We start from the raw sequence: 21,394 nt of genomic DNA on the forward strand, positions 1-21,394 counted from the left end.
ATATAGGGTCCAAATCCACTTTATTTAATTTCCATAATTATTTCCCAAATAGCTTAAACAGGTTATGTTTCAATTGCAGTACCATAAAAATCATGAACAATTAAAGAATGGAATTGTTATGGCACCAACAAATAGATTTGTTGCAGCTGCAACGAAGTTTCAATGATAACCTATATAAACTCCAATGATAACTTATATAAAATAAACGATAACACTAATTAAAGTCAAACATCAAATTTCAACATCAAGTAAGTTCCCATTTTCTTTTAACCTGTATCACGGAACATTTCTTTCTTTTCTGTCTTCTTTGTTTTAGATTCATAATTCTGAAACAAATCCCATCTTCGTTTTATCCATGTCTTATCTGGTGTTCGGGTCTCCAATCTTCTCAATTGCCTTTTTCTTCTTATGATTTTACGATGATCTTGAATCTTCTTTTGCCGTAGGTTTGATATTGAACTGTCTTCCTTTCTTGGTGTTTCAAATCTTTCTTTTCCACTTTAGCTTTCTTCCTCACTTCTTTCAAGTACTGATAGAGTCGTCTCATTTTAGTTGTCGATCGTCTTATCCCGGTCAGATATATTCCATTGGGCAGTTCTACATTGTATTTCTTTTTCCTTCTTTTCCATAAGAGATACTTATTGTTACTGTAAATATAATTCAAGCAATCATTCGCTGTAATTACATTTGCTATTTTCCCAATTTCTTCTCGTCGAGATAGAGGCATTAGATGATCATGTAGTTGTTTATCTACGTAGAACTGACAAACTTTCACTTTTTCATAAATCTCACACTTTGATATTTTCTTCCTTTTCTTTCTAAAATACCCTTTTCTTCTGTCTTCTCCTATTTTTTCCGTTTCTTTACATATTTCCTTCTCTTGTGTGCTATGGATTTCTTTCTTGTTCTATGCGAAGATTTTCTTTCTTTGCTTTCATTTAGTTTCTTTCTTGTTTTCCGTTTTATTATTCTCTTCTTCATATTCCTTTTGTCAAAATCTGTTTCCTTCGACTTCCACTCTTCTACTTCATTTGTTTCCATTTCCTTTCGAGTGTCAACCTTTATCTTTGTTAAGATGTCTTCATCAAAATCCGATTTCGTGTCACAATTCTCTACTTTAACATCAGTGTCTTGTTTTGATTTACTGTCAATTTTTTCTTCAAATTCTACTTCATCTTGTGTGGGTTTCCTGAAAGGTTTTTCTATATGATCGTCGGTTTGCTTATGAATTTCTTCAATAACACCCTGACTCTTCTGTGTTCGGGTCGTGCACAAGATCATATCTTTCTCCGTTCCCCTCATTCTTAAATCTAGATTAGCATCCATTTGGTCGACAGTTTGGTTCGCTTTTCCACTCCTGGTTTCACAATTTCCAAAGGATGTTACTTCCGGGATCACATCTATTTCAAATGTTGGTTTATCTCCACTTTCCTCTGCAAGAAATTTACTTTGTTTACGCTGCTGTTCTTTATCTAAATTCGATGTCTCGAACTTTCGTGACTGAGGCTCATTTTCTAACAGTTGGCATTCCTGTGCTCCTTCATCAGTTCTATCAATTTCGACTTTCTCACCTTTCCCAGTGTCAGACTTATTATCATTTAACTCTTCCTCTGTAACCTTAACCAGCTTCTGAAACTCTTCTTTCATTCCTTTGTTGAACTCTTGAGTCTCTTTTTTAATTTCGTCTGTACATTTTTCTCTTTCCTGTGTGGAATTTTGTACGTCATGCCGTATTTGACGAAGTTCTCTCAGTATTCTGTCAAATTTATCTTCTAGAGTATCTTTTTTATTCTCTTTAGATTCTCTTTCGTCATTGTATTCTTCGTCATTTTGTTTTACGTTCTTTTACACTTCATCATTATATCTTAATTCATTTAGTCCTTTACCATCTTGTTTTCTAGAGCAATTAACACAACACCAAACAGTAGTAGACATACTTAAAATATCGTACATATCGATATTAACACACTTCCAATGGTATAATAAATTACAATTATAACATATAATGGAGCCCACAATCTTTCTAGATTTCTCCAAAGACATCATATACTCACTACAACAACCGTATCTATTGCTGTCTTTCACTTCATTGTTAATGTTCGTAGTTTTATTTTGTTTTTCTTTCATTTCATTTTTACAATTTTCGCCCCTTCGAACCTTCGATAAACGTACCGTACCGCGTGTCGTTACTTCTCTTCTAATAGTACTTTAAACCTCCAAAAACAGTTCCTCGTCGAACTGACATTCTGTTCTTCATCCTGGCTGGGTCGCCAAATTGTAACACTCCCCTCTTCACCACTTCTTTAAGGGTAATGTTATGTAGGTTTGTGAACACACTATACTTGTCCAAGATAAATCGTGACGATAGTACAGCGTTGATGTTCTAGTTGTAAACGAATTAATGAATTCGTTGGCCCAGCCGGAAGATCACAGGACTCGTGTCAGAACGACAGGATCCCTCCTTGGAAGTTAACCATCAGGTTGAGCTTTGACCAATATTCGGAGAAGTAATGAAGTTTTCCAACAAGATAATATCATTATCATTTTTAAATAACAAATTACACCAAATATCCCATATGAATTGCCTTTATTCAATCTAAGTTTATTGAATTGTTATCAATAGGCAGCCTAAACTTAGTATAAGTTGTTTATATATAGTTCAATAGCTAACAAACAGCTTAGGCATGTAGGAAGCAAACAATTTTCATAAACATATTTTCATGTATAAAGTTTTTAATTAATTTAATCATATTGAATTTACTGAGGTTTGGATATCACGCGGCAGGTTGTATCGAATTTGGTTCTAGAGGGCGAAATTAACTATTCAGTACCACATTATTCTTAGCATCAATTGATCTTCAATCAAATTATAAATTTCAACGGATAGTAAAATGTTATTACTAGTCTTTTATCTGGATTACACTTTAATTACAGATATTTATTTTGTTTCTTGTTATATTTAATATTAAATGTCCACATTTAGAAAGAATCACACTTAGTTTCATTAGCAAACTTTTTTTTTTCACACTCAAATTTGTTCTTCTTCTTCATGCAACGTTAGCTTTTCAGGCGCAGAATTTTAAGTATTTATTTGCCACTAAACTGAATGATTCATTTAATAATTACGAATGAGATTAAATAAATTATAATAATGTAATAACAAATAAATGACTATTTAGACATTAATAACACAAAGAAATTTCATATTTGTAATGCCATCAAGTAAGTTGATGGGGCATTACAAAAGTTCGCAATAGGAATTTCCTTCAGACGTTGTGTCGAAATTGTTTGCATTCTTTCTATCGCTCCACGGTCATATCCTTTCAATCTCTATTTCATATGAAAGACGAAAAAGAAGTCTAGCGGGGCTACATCTAATCTGTATGGAGGTTTAGGCAGCGTCACTGAGTTGTGCTTTGCCAGAAATTCTTACGCGTAGCGGCGTAACTCAGCAAATTAGAATGGTGAAGAATCTAGATAGCACTGATATCTGTTCGGACGCGATGGATCCTTAACCTTTCAAGTTGAGTTGATTGAGAGTTTAACGTCCCGTTCAGCAGCGAGGCTATATGAGACGTGGACCTACTGATTAACGTGGAATCCGAACCACATGAGGTCCCACCGGGAATCGAACCCGGGCCTCCCACGCCAAAGGCGCGTAAGTTAACCGCTTAGCCACGGATGAGCTTCCTTAATCTTTCAATTTCACACAGAACTTGAACCCGTGCTGCTATTCAATTGTGCGCTGTATCTTGATTCCTTATGACACTCGTCAACAACTGTTGACTCCAACTGTGATCCACACTCTGCAAAGGCTTAGAGACAACTGAGCTGAGTAAAGTCGTATTTCTGACTTCCTGTACTAACATCCCTGCCCATGGGGGTCTATCCTGCACCTCTTCCCCTGGGCTAGAGACAATCAGTCTTGATAATTTTTGGACAGATCTTGTATATTTTCTATCACTTGCCTTAAAATACAATATCTTGTATCAATCAATATCTAAATTAAATATTTTTTTCTTCTCTTTAATTACTCTTATTTCTAATACTGCTTTTCCTTTTCTACTATTCCCAACGCTCTCAAATATAGAAGTATACCCTACTTGTACTTCAGGAAAAGGAAATAAACCATAAAACGCCACTGCGTGTCCTACTTGTACTTCAGGAAAAGGAAATAAACCATAACACGCCACTTCGTGTCCTACTTGTACTTCAGGAAAAGGAAATAAACCATAACACGCTACTTCGTGTCCTACTTGTAGTTCAGGAAAAGGACATAAATCATAGAGAATTCCTACTTGTGCTATGAGAAAAGGAAATAAATCACAAAATACTCCTACTTGTGTTTCGGGAAAAGGAAACAATCACAAAACACTCATACTTGTGCTTTAGGGAAAAGAAATAAATTAGAAAACACCATTGCATGATCCTATTTATACTTTATGGAAAGGAAATAAATTATAAAACGTCATTGCATGATCCTATTTGTGCTTTAGGAAAGGAAATAAATAAAAAAGTAGGTAAATAATAAAAAAAAAAACTTTATTTATGATTTTGTCGAAAGACTTCAGTCATGTCTTACACCTTATGTATTTAGTGTTAAGCTTCATAGATATAAAACAAATGAAATAGACAAGAAATTCCACTAGAATTTTCGTCCTTCATGTTGCTTGTAAATAGTCGTAAAATTTGTTTTCAGTGGCATTTAAGTCAGCAGAAACTTTAAAATATAACACTCCGTGAGAAGTTTATATAAAATGCACATAGACCAACTTTAACAGTATCTTTGATCAAGTGACAATATCATATCACTTTAATAAAATATCCTATTACGGAACACCCAACAACAAAAATAATCATACCAAATATACTACAACATTTCCATAAAAGACTAGATGATTTGTTCATCCTTCATAGTGTTACGTAGTTTACAAAAACCTTGGAACTTTTTTCCCTACTTCGCAAAGTAAATATCATATTTTTTTTTTTTTAAAAAAAAAAAAGGCAAGAAGAAACAATTAATTTGTTGGACGGACAGATAACCTTATCTACAGGGTGTTTCATAACAACACCAGCACAGTTTGAGAGGTGATTCCTGACACCAAGATAAGACAAAAAGTATAGACCAACCTGGGTGCACAAATGCTTCCTTTCGGAGTTATAGGCTGTCGAAAACATGAAAAATGAACTTTAAACTTCCATAGCTTCAATACTATGGTATGTACCGTACTCTGGCCAAGACTTCACTTAGGAAGTAGTATGTGCCCTATCAAAAAAAAAAAAAAAAAAAAAAATCAGAATCCTGCAGTATTAACGCAACAATTTTTATACTTCAAATTATATGTCCGTAGCCAAACTTCCTCTATAAAAATTGACGCATGAATACCGCAGGATTCTGAAACATGTATTTTTAGATAGGGCACATACTAGTTTCTAAGTAGTCTTAACCCGACTACGTTAGGTTCCATAGTACCATAGTATTGGAGCTATGGACCTTTAAACTTTTTTTCATGTTTTCAGCAGCCTATAACTCCGAAATGATGGATTTCTGCACCCAGTTTGGTCTATATTTTTTTGTCTATTCTTGGTGTGAGGAATTATCTGTCAAACGTTGTCGGTGTTGTTTTGAAACTCCCTGTATACACTTTTTCAATTTTCTACTTATTTCAAAATAATTTATTTCGTATTGCACACTATAAGACAACATAAGTAGTGTGAAGTACATACATAAATATATAAAAATATTAACTTGTCTTTTTAAATCGAGTTAAGAGGCGAGAATCAGCTGTAGACTGTTCTATTATTTAACCAAAGTACTATTAGGTTATTGCAAATGCCATTAGAATAATTAATATTAACTTTCTTCCTTTCTTTTTTATATTAAAACAAGCTAATACAAAATCTAATTTTGATATAGAACTAATATAGAATGTAGATATAATCCGCACATTATGGCATGAAAGGATGAGAATTAGTTATTCGTATAGTTTTTGTACAAAATAATAAAGGGTTTGTTTGCAACAACTTTATCTCCGAAATAAACTATACTTCCTTTATTGCAACCTCAGGGTAAGAACACACTGCATTTTTCCAACGTTCCTACTGAAGGATATCACCAAATAGGTTACACTTCACTTAAAGATCAGATCTACATATAAAATATTTTCTTTTAACATGTATTATACAGGATGTCCCACATAAAACCGGTACGACTCACTGTCAACCTACCTTTCACGCAAGAGACATTTTGCATTTGCATTCGTACTTCATATGTAGAACTCCCAAAGCTACAGATTACAAAGCATGTGTCACCATATTATTACATCTTATGTAAACTGCCTATTTAAAACTTTCGGTTTATAACAAATGTCCCCGGTTTATGCCGGACGCTTATTCTTCATTACATTCTCAAGGGATCCTGTAGTCCTCCGTTTTTTGAACAGATCTTGAATTCGACTGATTGTGGGAGGCTTGATACCAAAGTATTTCGCCATAAATATTTCTTTATTCTCTTCAATGGAGCCTATTTTTGTGAAAAATTTCACGATATCAGTCCAGCGTTCAATTGCTAATTGCACTATTTCTCCACGACGATTACTTTTAAACTGTCGAACTCAACAATTACATCTCCCTAGAAATAATGCGATATTTCAGTGTAGTCAACTATATTAGCCTGATAAGCAATGAGGCCAACACCCATTTATTTGTGAACGCCAGAATGGAAGTAAGGCGTACCAGTTTTAAGTGGGACAACCGATATTTAATTGTGTAATTTGATCTCAATCTCATATATCAAATCTAACCCTTGAAATATTGCAAGATATTTTCTTTCATAATGCATCATTTCACTAAGTAATAGTACATCTAGAAGTTATTTGAGTTGCTGGCATGAAACTATAAAGTACCATTTCTTCATATTTAATAATAGGGATACTTAATTGAGCAGTGATTTCTTACATTGCGTTCTTTCTCTTGTTAAGAATAATTTATAATCCAGGGCTCCCTGGTAATACTAACAACAATAAGGCTTCATGGTAACCTCATGGATAGAGTGCTCATTTTCGATGGTAATGTGTTATTTTGGAAAATATTTCGGATAAAAATCCACGCAGTGATACGAAACTTACTTTAATATCATTCTTCATGACCTCGGTACAACATACGGACTAAAAATAAAAATTCTTCTTAAATGAATACGCAAATTTGAATTTGTATTTTTTTTTTTTTAAATATTCTAGAAATAGAATAACGTGTGAAAACCTACGTTCCATTACTATTAATTAGGTAAACAAATTTTTGTCATACATTGTATATCTAATAATGATAATACAATTTTCGTTCTTTTCCATTTCCATAATTCAATAAATATACGAAATTATTTGAAATTCGAATTATTAGAATTACTGTTGTAGGTGTTGTAATTGATGAAATGAAATCTGTTAAGTTTTACGTCCCACGGTTATGCTGGCTAGGCTAAAGGAGACGGTGATGAGAAACGAATAAAATGGTGGAATGAAAAACGTGGAAGGAAACGGGAGAACTCCGAGAAAACCCACACACACTGTGTTTGTCCACCACAAAGTTCATTTGGCTCGAGCTGGGATCGAACCAAGAATCCTATGCACCAGACGTGAACGCTCTACTACTGAGCCACCGCAATTACTGTTGTACTTGATGGTGTCTGCGTGGTTTGCTTTGACTAGATTGTCTTGTAGATATCATAAGTGAAATCTCAATCTGTGTCAAGAAGCAATATTATGGAGTGAAAAACTTCCAGTGCTTGTTGAAGTATTTTATCATTTATGTTGGAAATCTAGATTAGTGTTGTTGTTTCAAAATTGGTACAAATGGTGTTCTTTTTCAGAAGTTTAACTCTTACAGGAGAATTCAACGTTAGTTAATAAATTTCTTCTTACGTGATGGCAAAACGCACATTATTTGTGCATTGCAACATACTATTACAATAAAAAACATTAATTTATGCCCACAAGAGTGAATAAAATTTACTGTCATTATTTGATGAATGACAACTGAGAATCATTTGATATTCTTTTAGAACAAGCTATATTTTATATCCAAGGTTAGAGATCTTGATAGACAATAGGATAATATATAAGATCTCAATAGAACAATCTTTTCAGCTAGAGACATCGTCAGTATTAATTCTTCTGACATAATTCATCATTGTTCTGCACAGAAACAGATCTTTGTATCTTTATATTTTAGGTTTTCATTATTACTCAATATGTAATAGTAAATTATATCGTCTGCAAATACATTTACATCGCATTGTGTATTATGTCTTGAATATTTCACACATTTAATAAAAGTATCTGTGCCCTTTTAAAGTAGAACATATCAAACAACATACTTATATTTATAGTTATCATATTATAAAACTTCCATAAATGTAAGCGCAAGTTGCATGGTACACAATGAAAATAATTTGTAGACAATTGTATTTACCATGAAAGTTTGTAGCATTGGTCAAATCATTATCGTAAATTACAATATTCTTAATTTTTGAAGTGGATTCGGTTGTTAGCTATGAAGTAACAACACGAAGTCTATACAACTTCTTATTTATAAATTTGTGTGGTCAAATCTGAATTATTGTATTATTACAACAAACTTATGTACACACTAAGGATAGGATATCGCACTTATATGTATCAGGGTTGATACTTTTATTCTTACCAACGTAATTCTAACTTTTTCTTGACTGAAACCACAAACTGCTTCCAATGTTTACTCAATTTGCTTATGGAAACAAGAATAATAACTTAAAATAATAAACAATAAGCATATGCATATTAATGAGAAAACGTGTCTTAAAATGACATATAACATTTATGATATGGTTATCCTTTTTGTAATCTTACTAGATAAATATACAAATAATGTCATCTCACTTCTCTCTTTTAATCTGTTATAGTTCTTTGGTTTGTTTATGATCAATCTATTCACAACAAGTTTGAGTACATATTTAGTGCAAGGCAAATTACGGTTCACTCTACAATTTTGCCTGCAAGCTTTAGTTATTTATTTTAAAGAACTCGTCATCCTTTTTCTTCAAAGATCACAACTACATCATGTTGGACCAATAACAGAAAACAAGATTCGAATTCATCTTATTCTCACTTAAAAATAATAACAAAGAAACATATTCTTGTAGACTCATACACTACGGATTAACGTAAGCACGCACCTTGTACATTTTCACGTTCGCAACCACATGTACATTGAAAGTAACACGCCATTTTAAGGTCTACGACTATTAACACAAGCTGCTTGTCCTTTATATGGAGTTTTCTGAGTACTTTTAAGAAAAATTCGAGATGTTATACAATTTTAAGTTCAGTATAGTGTAAAGATACCCGATGTTGTAGTAGTAACAACGATGAACATCGGATACTTATATATACTTGTTTTCTTTAACATGTTAAACCACACCAACGTTATATTTAACATGTTAATAATCCACAAAATTATGTTTAGGTATATATATATATTCATATGTGACGCTTCTGCACTTGTTTAACAAGTAGAATCATCAAGGGGAGTATCATTGTTCTTCATACAAGGTATCTCGTCATAAACAGGCTCACTGATTCTTTTGTTCACATTAGTGCCACTACCAGTCGCACTTTCGATTGAAAACGTCGGATTCGTAGAGTCTGCTTCCAAGTTTTTCTTAGATGGATGATCATAATGTCCTTCGGATGTAACAGAAGCTGAAATATTTAGTTGTTTGGAAAAGACATTTTATATTAATGAATATTAATTAACCAGTACAAAAATATAGGGACTGGAGAAATTCTAGTCAGTTGATTTTAGGAAACTTAAAATGTTTTTAGAACTAAATACTTTATATTAAAATATGAGAAAAAAATACTTAGAAATAAAGCATAATAAGCCACACTAAGAAAAAAAATCTATTCTATGTTCTAAATGGTTCACAAGAAGAAGAAAATGCTGCAGTATCATTTTCCTTATGTAAATTCATTTACTACAAAAATCAAAGAAACATACATTATAATTTTTAGAAACTGGCAAAAATTTACAGTAGTGACATTCCATGCGTTCTTTACATTTTCAACCTCTACTCTCACGAATGCCTCTATAATGTCTGAGAGTTATATTATCTGGGAGAGTTATAATGTCATATTAATTAAATTTATTATTATAATATTATCTGTTAGAACTCACTCCACTTTTGAACTAGGGTGATAGTTTAACTCCTCTGGTTTTCAAATATTTTAGTTGAATATTGTTTTTTCTCTTTCTTCTTCTTCTTTCTTCTGTGTTGTTCAATATAAACTGCTTTGCCTTTCGGCACTTAATTCAAAAATGAAAAATCTCTTAACATCGTGACGCCACAGAAATCTTGTGGATTATTTTCCCTGACTTTCAATACTTTTGAAAATATTTTTTCATAAATGAATCATTGCTAAATACATAAATACCTCATAAATACATTTCCGGTTCCAAATAATATATCTGCTAGATAAAGAAAGCGTAGGTTGATATATAATTCACATTTATTTTCATGTATATTGCGTTTAATTTTTTAAAAAATTCTGTATTGATTCTTTGAAGCTCATTGTTTCGGAAGGTTAGACAAAAATTGTTACAATTCTCTCTTTTATTATACTATTTATAGGTCAGCACAAAACATAACCATAGTAAGTTCCACTTGGTAACACCCGGTAATAAATTATGCCGGAAATATTTGTGCAAGTGCACTAAGCTTGACTCATGCATTGGCATAAAATCACACAAAACACTAGGAACATCTAAGTTATTAGAAGTTTTTCAGCAAATAATGGCAAAAATGGAGCACACTTGTAACTCGTGAAAAGTCATGTTGCTCTGCATTCATGAAAATTATTTTCAGCGTTCGAACACGAAGTTAAATTGGTATCAACAGATCAAGATGGCGGAACGTGTACCAATGTATAATACAAGAATAACTAATGATTTTGACCACAGTATATACAATTATTTATTAAAACTACAGAATGGTGTAACAGTTTCGACGACTTAATGTTGTCTTCATCAAACACTAACTGAAAGAAGTATCTTCAGAACATTGAAACATATATTCAAAAAAGAGAAAGACCTAACATTTGGAGTATATATTTCGATGTTCTGAAGGTTTTTTTTTTTTTTTTTTTTTAAGTTATTGTCTGATGAAGATAACGTTTAGTTGTCGAAACTGTTACACTGTATTTTAGTTTTAACAAATAAGTGTATATACTCTGGTCAGAAACTTGTTAGTTATTCTTGTAGTTAAGTTCCAGAGTCCAGAGAAATCTTGCAATTCGATAGAGCTACAATATATAATCTCTTAACATCAAGTTTTAATGTTTTGCTTTGGAAATATCACAGAGATAGGCAAATGCCTCTCTATTTTATACATGCAATTTATGTTCTTGAATGTAACTTCATTTTAGCATATTATTTATTTACTTCCCATGATAAGACTGAAGTGAAAGATAGCGCTTGAAATGCGGGAACACGAGAAATAACGTTTCTTTACTCTCTGAATCTACGTATGGAAAATAATATCATAACAGTGTTGCCCTTCGAAACAGCAATAGTCACTAAAGCTTTCTCTCATTTTCCTCCTCCTGAACCACTTCGAATATTGGAAAAATACTTAATTTACTATAAAAATTTAACCATATTTAATGAAGAATGGATTTCCTATCATATTTTAGTTATATTTCTTTATTTCTTAGAAGGAAACCTGTGTAAGTACACCGTTTCTTTCCACAATTTTCGAAGTAATGGAAAAATGAGCATAATAACAATATTTGGATTTTATAGAAACCTAATTCTTAAAATGTACTGCAACCAATAAATTTTGAAAATTCTTTCACTCATTAATAACATTCAAATTGTTTAAGATGAACAATTTCTTAAACTCAGTGATCACTTTATTTCAAGGAATTTTCTGTAGTACACCGTGTTTCAAAAAGAATGGCCTGATTTTGGATGGTAATAATTACGGAATATGGGACATGCAGGTAAGAAAATGAGTGTTTTTTGAATGGGCGTGGTATAGCATTTTAGAAAATCGCCGTTAGATGTCAGTCAATGCATCTTCTCAGTTTGCAGTCAATCAGAAGTAAGATGGCGTCAGCTCAACAAAAGTTTTTTTTTCTAAAGTATGAAAAAACTGAGTTAGTGATTTCGATTTCTTTCCCTCGGTACTGATCCACCTCCACCCCAAAACATTCGTCGTTGGTATCGCCAATTTGAAGAGACAGGATGCTTGTGTCAAGGTAAGAGTCCAGGTCAACCTCGTACTTCCAATAAAATGGTGGAAAAAATTTGCCAAACGCTTAAGCGGATTCCGCGAAAGTCTACTAGCTACGCAAGCAAAGAACTGGCAATGTCTCATACGACTGTCTGGAGAGTGTTGAGACGTCGTTTGGTCTATAAACCATACAGACTGCAATTAGTACAAGCTCTTCGGGTTGGTGATAAAAGGAAACGGGTTGACTTCTGCAACGCTTTGTTAAAGGACATATAACACGATACATTTTTACCACGATTAATTTTCAGTGAAGCTACATTTCATGTTAGCGGTAAAGTAAACCGACATAACGTGCGCATTTGGGGACTCCAGAAGAAGCGAAGAACAGATTAACAGCCACCATAACTGCTGTAAACGCAGACACATTGTGTAAAGTTTATGACGAATTTAACTGTCGTCCACATGTTGTTCGTCCTTCTGCTGATGGACACATAAAGTATTTCTAATAGCATAGCTAAAACTTGAAGATTTTGTGAGTATTTTGCAATTTATACCATTTTTGTAGTATGTTTTTTTATCAATACATATAGACTTTTAAAAACAGGTCATTATTTTTGAAACACCCTGTAAATCACAATGGAGTACAAATTTTTGTAATGCCTCGTCCTTTCTCCGTTATTTTGAATATTGTGAGTCCCTAGAAACCTCTTATAAAATCTACTTGTTAATTTTGAAACTGTACCAAAGTTAAAAATGAAATAAAATATGACCACCTTTTCAATTATTATCCCAGTTTTCTATAAGATGCAATTATATTAATGATAATGTAAGCTTCATTTATTGATACAAAGAAAAGAAAGTTAAATTGTAAATACGATTAGTACCTCTCTCCAGGTTTTTTGTCTAATTATATATAAAGCCCATGTTGTATATATAACCAGAGAAAACCAAGGATTAGAAAGCAATACTTACATGGCGAAGCATAGGGTTAGTACGCACTGTAAACCATCACCATCTAGTACCTTTACCATATTTATCACTGATTTCTTGTATGTTACCATATTATTAATTTAACCATCGTTAGTTTTTTCCCTCACCAACATAATTTTAATCCCTTAATCTTAATTTTTATAGTTAATATTGTTTGTTAAATTTCCAGTGTATCTGCGCATTTTTTTTTTTTTTCAAAGTAACATTTACTAAATTAACAGTATTAAAATTGAAGACCTCGGTGCGAGAAAGGGACAACTCCAATTTTACATTTGTTCAGGATTGGAACAAAATATTGTTAAAAATCAGCTTATTGTATTAACGTCTGTAATCTTTTTATAAAGAAAAGTTTTACTCCTATCATAGCAAACCTTTCTTCACAAAAAGATTACAGACGTGCATACAATAAGCTTATTTTTTAACAATATTTTGTTTCAATCCTGAACAAATGTAAAATTGGATTGTGTCCCCTTCTTGCACCGAGGTCTTCAATTTAACAATGTAACTGTTCAGTAGTTACAAAATGCTATAAGCTAGAATAACACTTTATCTATTCTTCAGCGGTGCATCATTCGTGTATTACAACTGAATGGCTACTGTGGCTTCACAGTTACAACAATTATTTTAACTTTATAGCATTTTTGTAAGTACTCAAACATTACGTTGTGAAACTTAATATATTTTATTCCTTAGTTTGCTTAAAAGTGAAAGACAGTGTCAAATTTATTGAATAATGACGAGTCAAATAAATCTTCATTCATATTTTAATGAGCCAAAGCACATAAATTAATAAAATAAAGAAAAATGTAGTGTTTTCCTATTTTCGTTTTTATATTAAAGTTAACCCTTTTTCCAATTATTATTTTTATTATAACATCTCTTCTATACTTCAACTTTTTCCTTCTGTAACTTTATATATATATATATATACCATCTATTACCGTAACTGTTTGATAGATTCGTAGAGCAACGCTAATGATCCCAAGTTAATCGGCTATTTGCTACATAGTGAAATTTTGATTCCTTATAGCGACTGAAGAAGGTCCCGGAGGGCATACTATTGTATAACATTTTCCTTTATTTTAACCTGAAGAGTAACCCTCTGTTGTTCGTGTGCGCCATCTTCATCCAGATATATGAATTATATTTGTGTACATCCACTAATGAAATATAGTATTATTTTTCTAGAGCACCGCCTCCACTAGTATGTTAATATTTCCACTTCAGAAAAGAGTTATTAGAATCCTCAGTAATGTAAAGCTTCTAATTCCATGCAGACCATTGTTTCAGAAATTAGGTATTTTAACTTTCCCTTGCATTTACCGCTTGGAAATCATTGTATATTCTAAACCAAATAAAATGTCACTCAGATGTCCTGAGGTACATAAATACAACGAGCGACTAAAATATAATGTTCATATAAGTTTTATATACAAGTTATATATATATATCGTTCAGCGAGAGCTAAATTATACATACAGCTTATGAAAAAGAACATTATGAGAATTTTGTTTGTTTGTTTGTTTCTGTGTTTATTGAGGAAATACATTTTGTTCAAGGGTTTTATTCTTTACTGAATATGTGGAAGAAAATATTAACAGGAAACGTTTGTAACGTAACGTTAGATGTTATGAATGTAGGAGTTGTTGTGTATATGTGAATACATTGTAGCTATAATATAAAATAGGGCTCTTAATTAGCGCATTCAGTGCACAAGAGTATCAGGTAATTTTAGATATATTTCATTTTTGAGACTTCTATATGAAGCTTCTTTTAAAGTTTGAAATATTCATGTTCAGATATTGTAGAAAAAAAAACTTTAATATTGTAAATAATAATAATACTGTATTAACTTTACATCTCTTTTTCTTGCAACTTTGGTAATTGGATTTGGTTCTCTTGTGCTCTGAACGCCCCAAATACTGTATGTATAACCATGCACTAACTTGACGTGTCCAATATAATGAATGTATGGTCCGTGGACGTAACAAATCATCTAGCTATCTATATTCAGTATTTGATCCTAAATGGAACATTTTCCCTATGTCTACTAATCTTATCTTTTAGATATAGCGCATAATTGTCACTGAAAATTAACATATTTTTTAATTATTTTGTTTTTACTTCTGTACACAGGTACTTAATAGACATCAATAAACTTTTCCGCATTTGTTTATTGTAACTTTTTTTCTTTTAAAAGAAAAAATACAGTTTTAATTCTTAGATGGTACCTCATCTAATACAGGATCCTTTCTATTCAATACACTCAAACATATAATCTCATGACATATAGGTTTGCATCTCGTTGTATATCCTGTCTCACGCTGGAAAGGGAGGTTAAACTAAAATAATCTTTACTAATAGAGAAGATTGTTCGCTTTATATCCGACCGATTTTCAAAGTGTACTTACCTTATGAAAAGTAGTGCTGCCAGCAGCGGTTGTGTTCTATCATACCACCAGCATTATAGACTATCGCCCGACATCGTAATTTCCACTGCAACAAATTAAATTTGGGTGAAGGCATAGAAAGCCCATCCCATTTCTCCATTAGATTTTCCATATGTAATGAAGGTGTTGGTGTAGACGAGTTTTGACAGTTCAAATATGCAGCTTTCAATTTGGCTAGCGTCAGAACTTTTGATAGATATGTAATGAGTTTTCTGCTTCATGTCATGATAAAACCAAACAGAATAGGTTGAGGATTTTTACATATACATATGGATCCGCACCTAGTCCTTGCTGACTCCTTGCAAAAGAAGGATGTATTTTCGATAGATTTGGGTCATGAAGGCTTTCAGAAGTAGGCAGCATTCACCTCCGCATTTTAGTTCACCTTAGGTATCTCCAACTCCCCTTGTAACGGTATCCTGCAACAATCATGATTCTCTGCGAGAAACTTTCTCCCCAGCAGTAGTAAATTCGGTATCCTCAGGAGGAGTTTCACGGAATATAATTGCCCGAACGTTACCATTACATGTGAGTTAAATGTAGATATTATCCAATGTAACAACTAGCTTCCATTTTGATTCTTTTTCCCGCCAAGTGTCTTTCCTACAGTTTTCTGGAGTTTATATTTAGAAATGTGCCCGCTGAAAAGATTCTGACTAAAAATGGATTGTGTTATATTTAATGTTTGAACGAAGTCACTTTGGGATAATGCATTATCCCGGTCTGTTAGTCTATGAATTCCTCGAAGATCTCCAGGCAACACTCACTAGTAACCTCGTATAAGCCTTTTTATTGTCGAGTCAAGTGTTCCTACCTTTAACTATTCACGATACGTTTAGCGGTATTCATCCCGATTGGTAAACATTTTCCCGACACTGTTTCCCTATTCAGTTGTTACAAGAAGGAAAAAAAGTATGAAGGGGAGCTCCCTGGTATTACTCAACAAGAGTTCATTTTTTATTGCATTTCACGAGCAACAACTAGACACTTCGACACCTGCAAGCTGAAACAGTACAGTAGCGACAGTGGTTTCATGTATTTTGAGCAATTACACAGGTGATAGCAGCGTTGCAAAATCGGTAAAACATAAATCGAACAACCTTCTGTATGATTATAAAATGCAATTATGAGTGTTATCTCGGTATACGGTTAGATTTATCTTCGATTTATTAATGTAATTATTATTATTATTATTATTATTATTATTATTATTATTATTATTATTATTATTATTATTATTATTATTATTATTATATAGTTTAACGTCCCACAATTGCCTATCAAGGCTAAGGAGGATAGTGATGATGATAATGAATGAAATGGTGGAATAAAAAGTGGGAGGAAACGAAAGAACCTCGAGAAAACCCACACGCACGGTGTTTGTCCACCACACAACTCACATGACGGAAGCTGCGATCAAACCAGGAATTATTATGTTTTACACGTATATATTTTGCAATTGTTTTGGAAAATTATCCTGAAATGCACCTTAGTACTTGGTGATCATTTCAAATTTACTTCCTTAATTTGGAATCAGTATGGACTAAAAACAGCCTATACTCTTCACTTAGATCAACTACTAAATTTATATTCCAACTGTTTATTTCAATTCAACATTTTCAACTTTAGCTTACCCATAAATAAAAGCATTAGGTCAGCTGTGTCTGCACCCTTTTTTGTTCTAAACAGTAAACATTCGAAGTCCAGTAATCTTTTATGTTGTTTTATTCATGTAATATGAATATTTACGTGCGTGTAAACCCTTTTACACTTCACCATGTACGTACCTCTTTCTTTAGCATCTTAGCATTAATATTTCCGAATATTAAAGACGTTCTACATATTCAATAATGGTGTTAAGATAATTCTCTTCCAATTTCTTCTGAACTTCGTATTTTTCATCTAAAAAATTAAGTAAAGATTAATACGTTTTGTAAAAAAGAAATAAGTATAAAAAGAAATAAAATGTTGGAAAAACGTAGAAAAACTAAACACTGAACGTGCTGAACTAAGCAAGCTCTGCTTCCAAGTTTCATTCAAGTTAAAAATTATGTACGGAAAATATAGAGATTGCCTCTACGTAATTACACAGCGACACACACACACACACACGCAAATAAAAGTTCTGTGCAGTGGAACCCAAGGTATGGATTCGATCTATTTTATTACACAGGATCCAAATTTCAAAATCACAGCACAATTTAAAGTGTCAGTTGCCTTTTGTGGGCGTAAAACGATCGAATTTGAATAGGGAGGTTACACGTAATACAACCATACAAAAAAAAAAAAAAAAAAAAAATGTGTAGAGAACCCCAGGATATGGATTTGATGTATTTTGTTACACAGAATCCAAATTTCAAAACCCCAGGATGATTGACTGTATTAATCTTCTTTATGGGCGAAAAATTTGAGTGATTTTTGGTAGGAAGGACACATATTTTTCGCCCATAAAACACAATTGATACGGTCAGTCCTCCTGGGGTTTTGAAATTTGGATTCTGTGTAACAAAATACAATGAAATCCATATCCTGGGGTCCACTACACAAAACTTTTTTTTTTTTTTTTTTGTATGGTTGTATTACGTGTACCCTTCCTGTCCAAATTCGCTCGTTTTACGCCCACAAAAAGCAACTGACACTTTAAATTGTGCTGTGATTTTGAAATTTGGATCCTGTGTAATAAAATAGATCGAATCCATACCCTGAGCTTCGCTGCACAAAATTTTTATTTTATTTTATATATGTGTGTGTGTATGTGACTGTTATCAAAGAACATGAACTGTACTGCTTAGTTGGCGTTAGAGAAATAACTAATATTCAAAGAATATTAGTGAGCCTATAAATATTAGATATTTATCGAATCCTAGATCAAGTGGCTGTGTATCTAACAGCTCAATAATATAATACCAGCACGTGAAGAAAGAAGCTAGAGCACGGTTCAGTCAGTTCAGCGATAAGTTTATCCTTACTTTTCCAACATCTTCCATTACGGATATCTGGTGGAAACAAAATCTCTTACAATAAAATACTTTCAGAGCAGGATGTAACTTGCAATATTTCTAAAATAACATGACAGAATATTAAGTAAAAGCTTAATTAACTTACCCAATCTTATAATAAATAAACTACACCTATAGAGTGCTTATATGTGAGGTGAAAATACTGTGCATAATAATATTAAATACATGTTATAATATATATATATAGGGTGTGTCGTCAAAAAGGTCTTTACAACTTTGAAAACTTATATTAATTCATTCATTTATCTTATAGATATGGTTTTGATGTAATTTTTTCAGCAAAATATATCAAGTTTTGACTCACGTACTACACTAGTTCAGAAACAAGCCACCGCAAGCGCTATCGGCAGTTGCAGCAAAGATGGCTGCCTGTACTGAAGGTGCTAGCTGTGTGGTTTGGTTTGAAGAATCCATGTCTGCGATAACAGTGCACCGTAATTTTCGTACAAAGTATGGTAAAGATCCTCTCAGTAGGCCTACTATTTATCAGTGGCCTACGTGTTTTATTGAAACTGGATGTTTGGTAAGACATAGCAAATCTTCAGGTCGTTCCCGTACGGTTTGGCAAGAAATCGACTTCAGATGGGATGTGTGCTGCACAAGGGTGGATCCAGGGGGCTATCGCCCTCCCCAGAAGAGGAATCTTTCTTATTTTTTATATATATATATAAATCATCATCATCATCATAGGTATTCTGCCTTTATTGGCAGGTCAATTGCCGCAGCTGAGAAGCTTCCATGCTCCACGGTCCTCCGCTAACCTCTTCGTCTTCGCGTATGATCTTTCTGTTTTAATATCATCCATTAATTGTAGTCTCCTTCGCCTCCTCCCTCTCTTTCCCGTCACCATACCTTCCAGGACGTCCCTCATGATACAATCTCTTAACCCATTCTAAAGTTTGGAGCCCTTAAAAGTAGCAGTATGACAACCCATTGCCCCCTCCCCCAGAAGTCGGTCCTGGATCTGCCCCTGGTGCTGCATCACCAATTGTAGCTACATTGAAACTCTTTAGGTATAAGGTAAAAATCTTGATGCATTTTGCTACAAATGACATCGAAACCATGTCTGTAAGCGAAGTACATAAATCAATATGAGTTTTTAAACTTGTAAAGTTGTTTTTTATACACCCTGTATATATATAGTCCCTATCTTATAAGTTTGTGGGTGCAAAAAAGGAAGTACAATAAAATAAATACAGCATAGTGCATAAAGTTCAAACTACAATGTAAAATATATGATTTACAATGTACATTGGTACTCTTATTTAATGCATTAAAAAAAAAAACTAAAATAAAATATTGATAATGCGATCATATTAATGATCAAAACATATTATTCATTATTTACTTTTTTAATGTATAAAGTTTTTCTGTTACTGTGTACTAAGATAATTGAAATGACAAATAGAACAGGTAAAAGTATTTACAAAAAAAAAAAAAAAAAAAAAAAAAAAAACACCAGAAAAAACAGAAAAAAAAAAAAAAGATGTAAGCTAGAATATACAATACTGCTGATTTTACTAAATTCTGTTCTCAGAGTAAACTAAGTATAAGAATTATTAAAATTGTCTTAAATTTTCAGCAATTATATATGTTTGAGTTTAAGAAGTTATTAATTTTTATATTTTCCAGGAGTTCTTACAAAAAATGGTCATGACGCGAAGTGTGTAATTCCAATTTAAAGGTATTACGAAAAATTTATTTGAATTACTTAAATCAGTTAGTAAATATACATATTTTTTAATGTACAGAATGTATCACTTAGATAAGAAAACGCATTTTAACCTACCAGTGGAACGGGTATTGAAGCTCAGAACCATTACACAAGTTTTTAAAATAGTGATTATGTTTTTCCCTGGATGAAGGGTGGAAGCAAACCAAGAGAATTTAGGGGAACCTCATCATGACCAATGCGATGGACAAAGTCATGTATTATTTATATATGAGTAATCTTCTGAAAGCATTAATTCAAAAATTCTGAATGAATTTGGATATCTTTACAATGATATCGACTGATTTAAACATTTGCGAAACACTCCATTTAGGATTATTAATGTAAGTACTTACAAAATTATCTACACATCTTGAAATTTTGTTATTTCATCTGCAAATTATTCAGCAATTACTTATAAAAGAATTAAAGGCATGGCAGAGGGAGAAAAACAAATATTTTTTTCAAGTTTCAGATTTAACAGACCATTTCTTGCTATTATGAGTCATTGTTTATTGCTTATTCTGTCCTGGCAATGGACGTAGTCAGTATTAAAATATTTAAATTGAATTCATCAACTTGTTCCAATACGATTTTGTTGTAAATTTATTTAGGTTACAGAAGTATTCTTTCATATAATCGTTCCCTTCAATTTTTACATACCAGAGACGTCAATAATTTTCAGATTCAAAGAGATACGTAAGAAATAAAACTCTATAGAAGAAAATGACTTAGTTTCAGCTATTTCTATTTTAAATTAAAACAAAATCACCCCAAGACCAAAATAATCCTTTTGTAATATTTCGAAAAAGAAATTAAAATGCCCGAAATATATTGAAAAATGTTTAGGATCCGAATCTGACACCCACCTGGATGCTTTACAGTTACTTTCTGCTTTTTCCTTCATTTTCTTATTTGCCTGTCTATCTAATGAAGTATTTAGCGAAAGTACCTACAG

The 21,394-nt window shown here is 32.5% G+C and overlaps 1 protein-coding gene across 3 annotated transcripts in view; it reads right to left on the minus strand.

Moving 5' to 3' along the window:
* Positions 1–4,536: 4,536 nt before the first annotated feature.
* Positions 4,537–21,394, minus strand: part of LOC145678779 (uncharacterized) — a 160,528-nt gene continuing 143,670 nt past the window's right edge. Inside the window, exons 14-15 of one of the 3 annotated variants that reach the window (XM_081749282.1) lie at positions 17,493–17,607; positions 9,604–9,734 (exon numbers count right to left, since the gene is read on the minus strand). In XM_081749282.1, coding sequence (XP_081605408.1) covers positions 17,531–17,607 — 77 coding nt within the window. In that variant the 3' untranslated portion in view covers positions 9,604–9,734; positions 17,493–17,530. Of the gene's footprint in view, positions 9,735–17,492; positions 17,608–21,394 lie in introns of all 3 variants that reach the window. The other 2 variants (XM_081749281.1, XM_081749280.1) reach the window with 2 other exon arrangements.

Source organism: Thermobia domestica, chromosome 2, assembly GCF_964235325.1.
Source record: "Thermobia domestica chromosome 2, izTheDome1.hap1.1, whole genome shotgun sequence".
NCBI classification, from domain to species: domain Eukaryota; kingdom Metazoa; phylum Arthropoda; class Insecta; order Zygentoma; family Lepismatidae; genus Thermobia; species Thermobia domestica.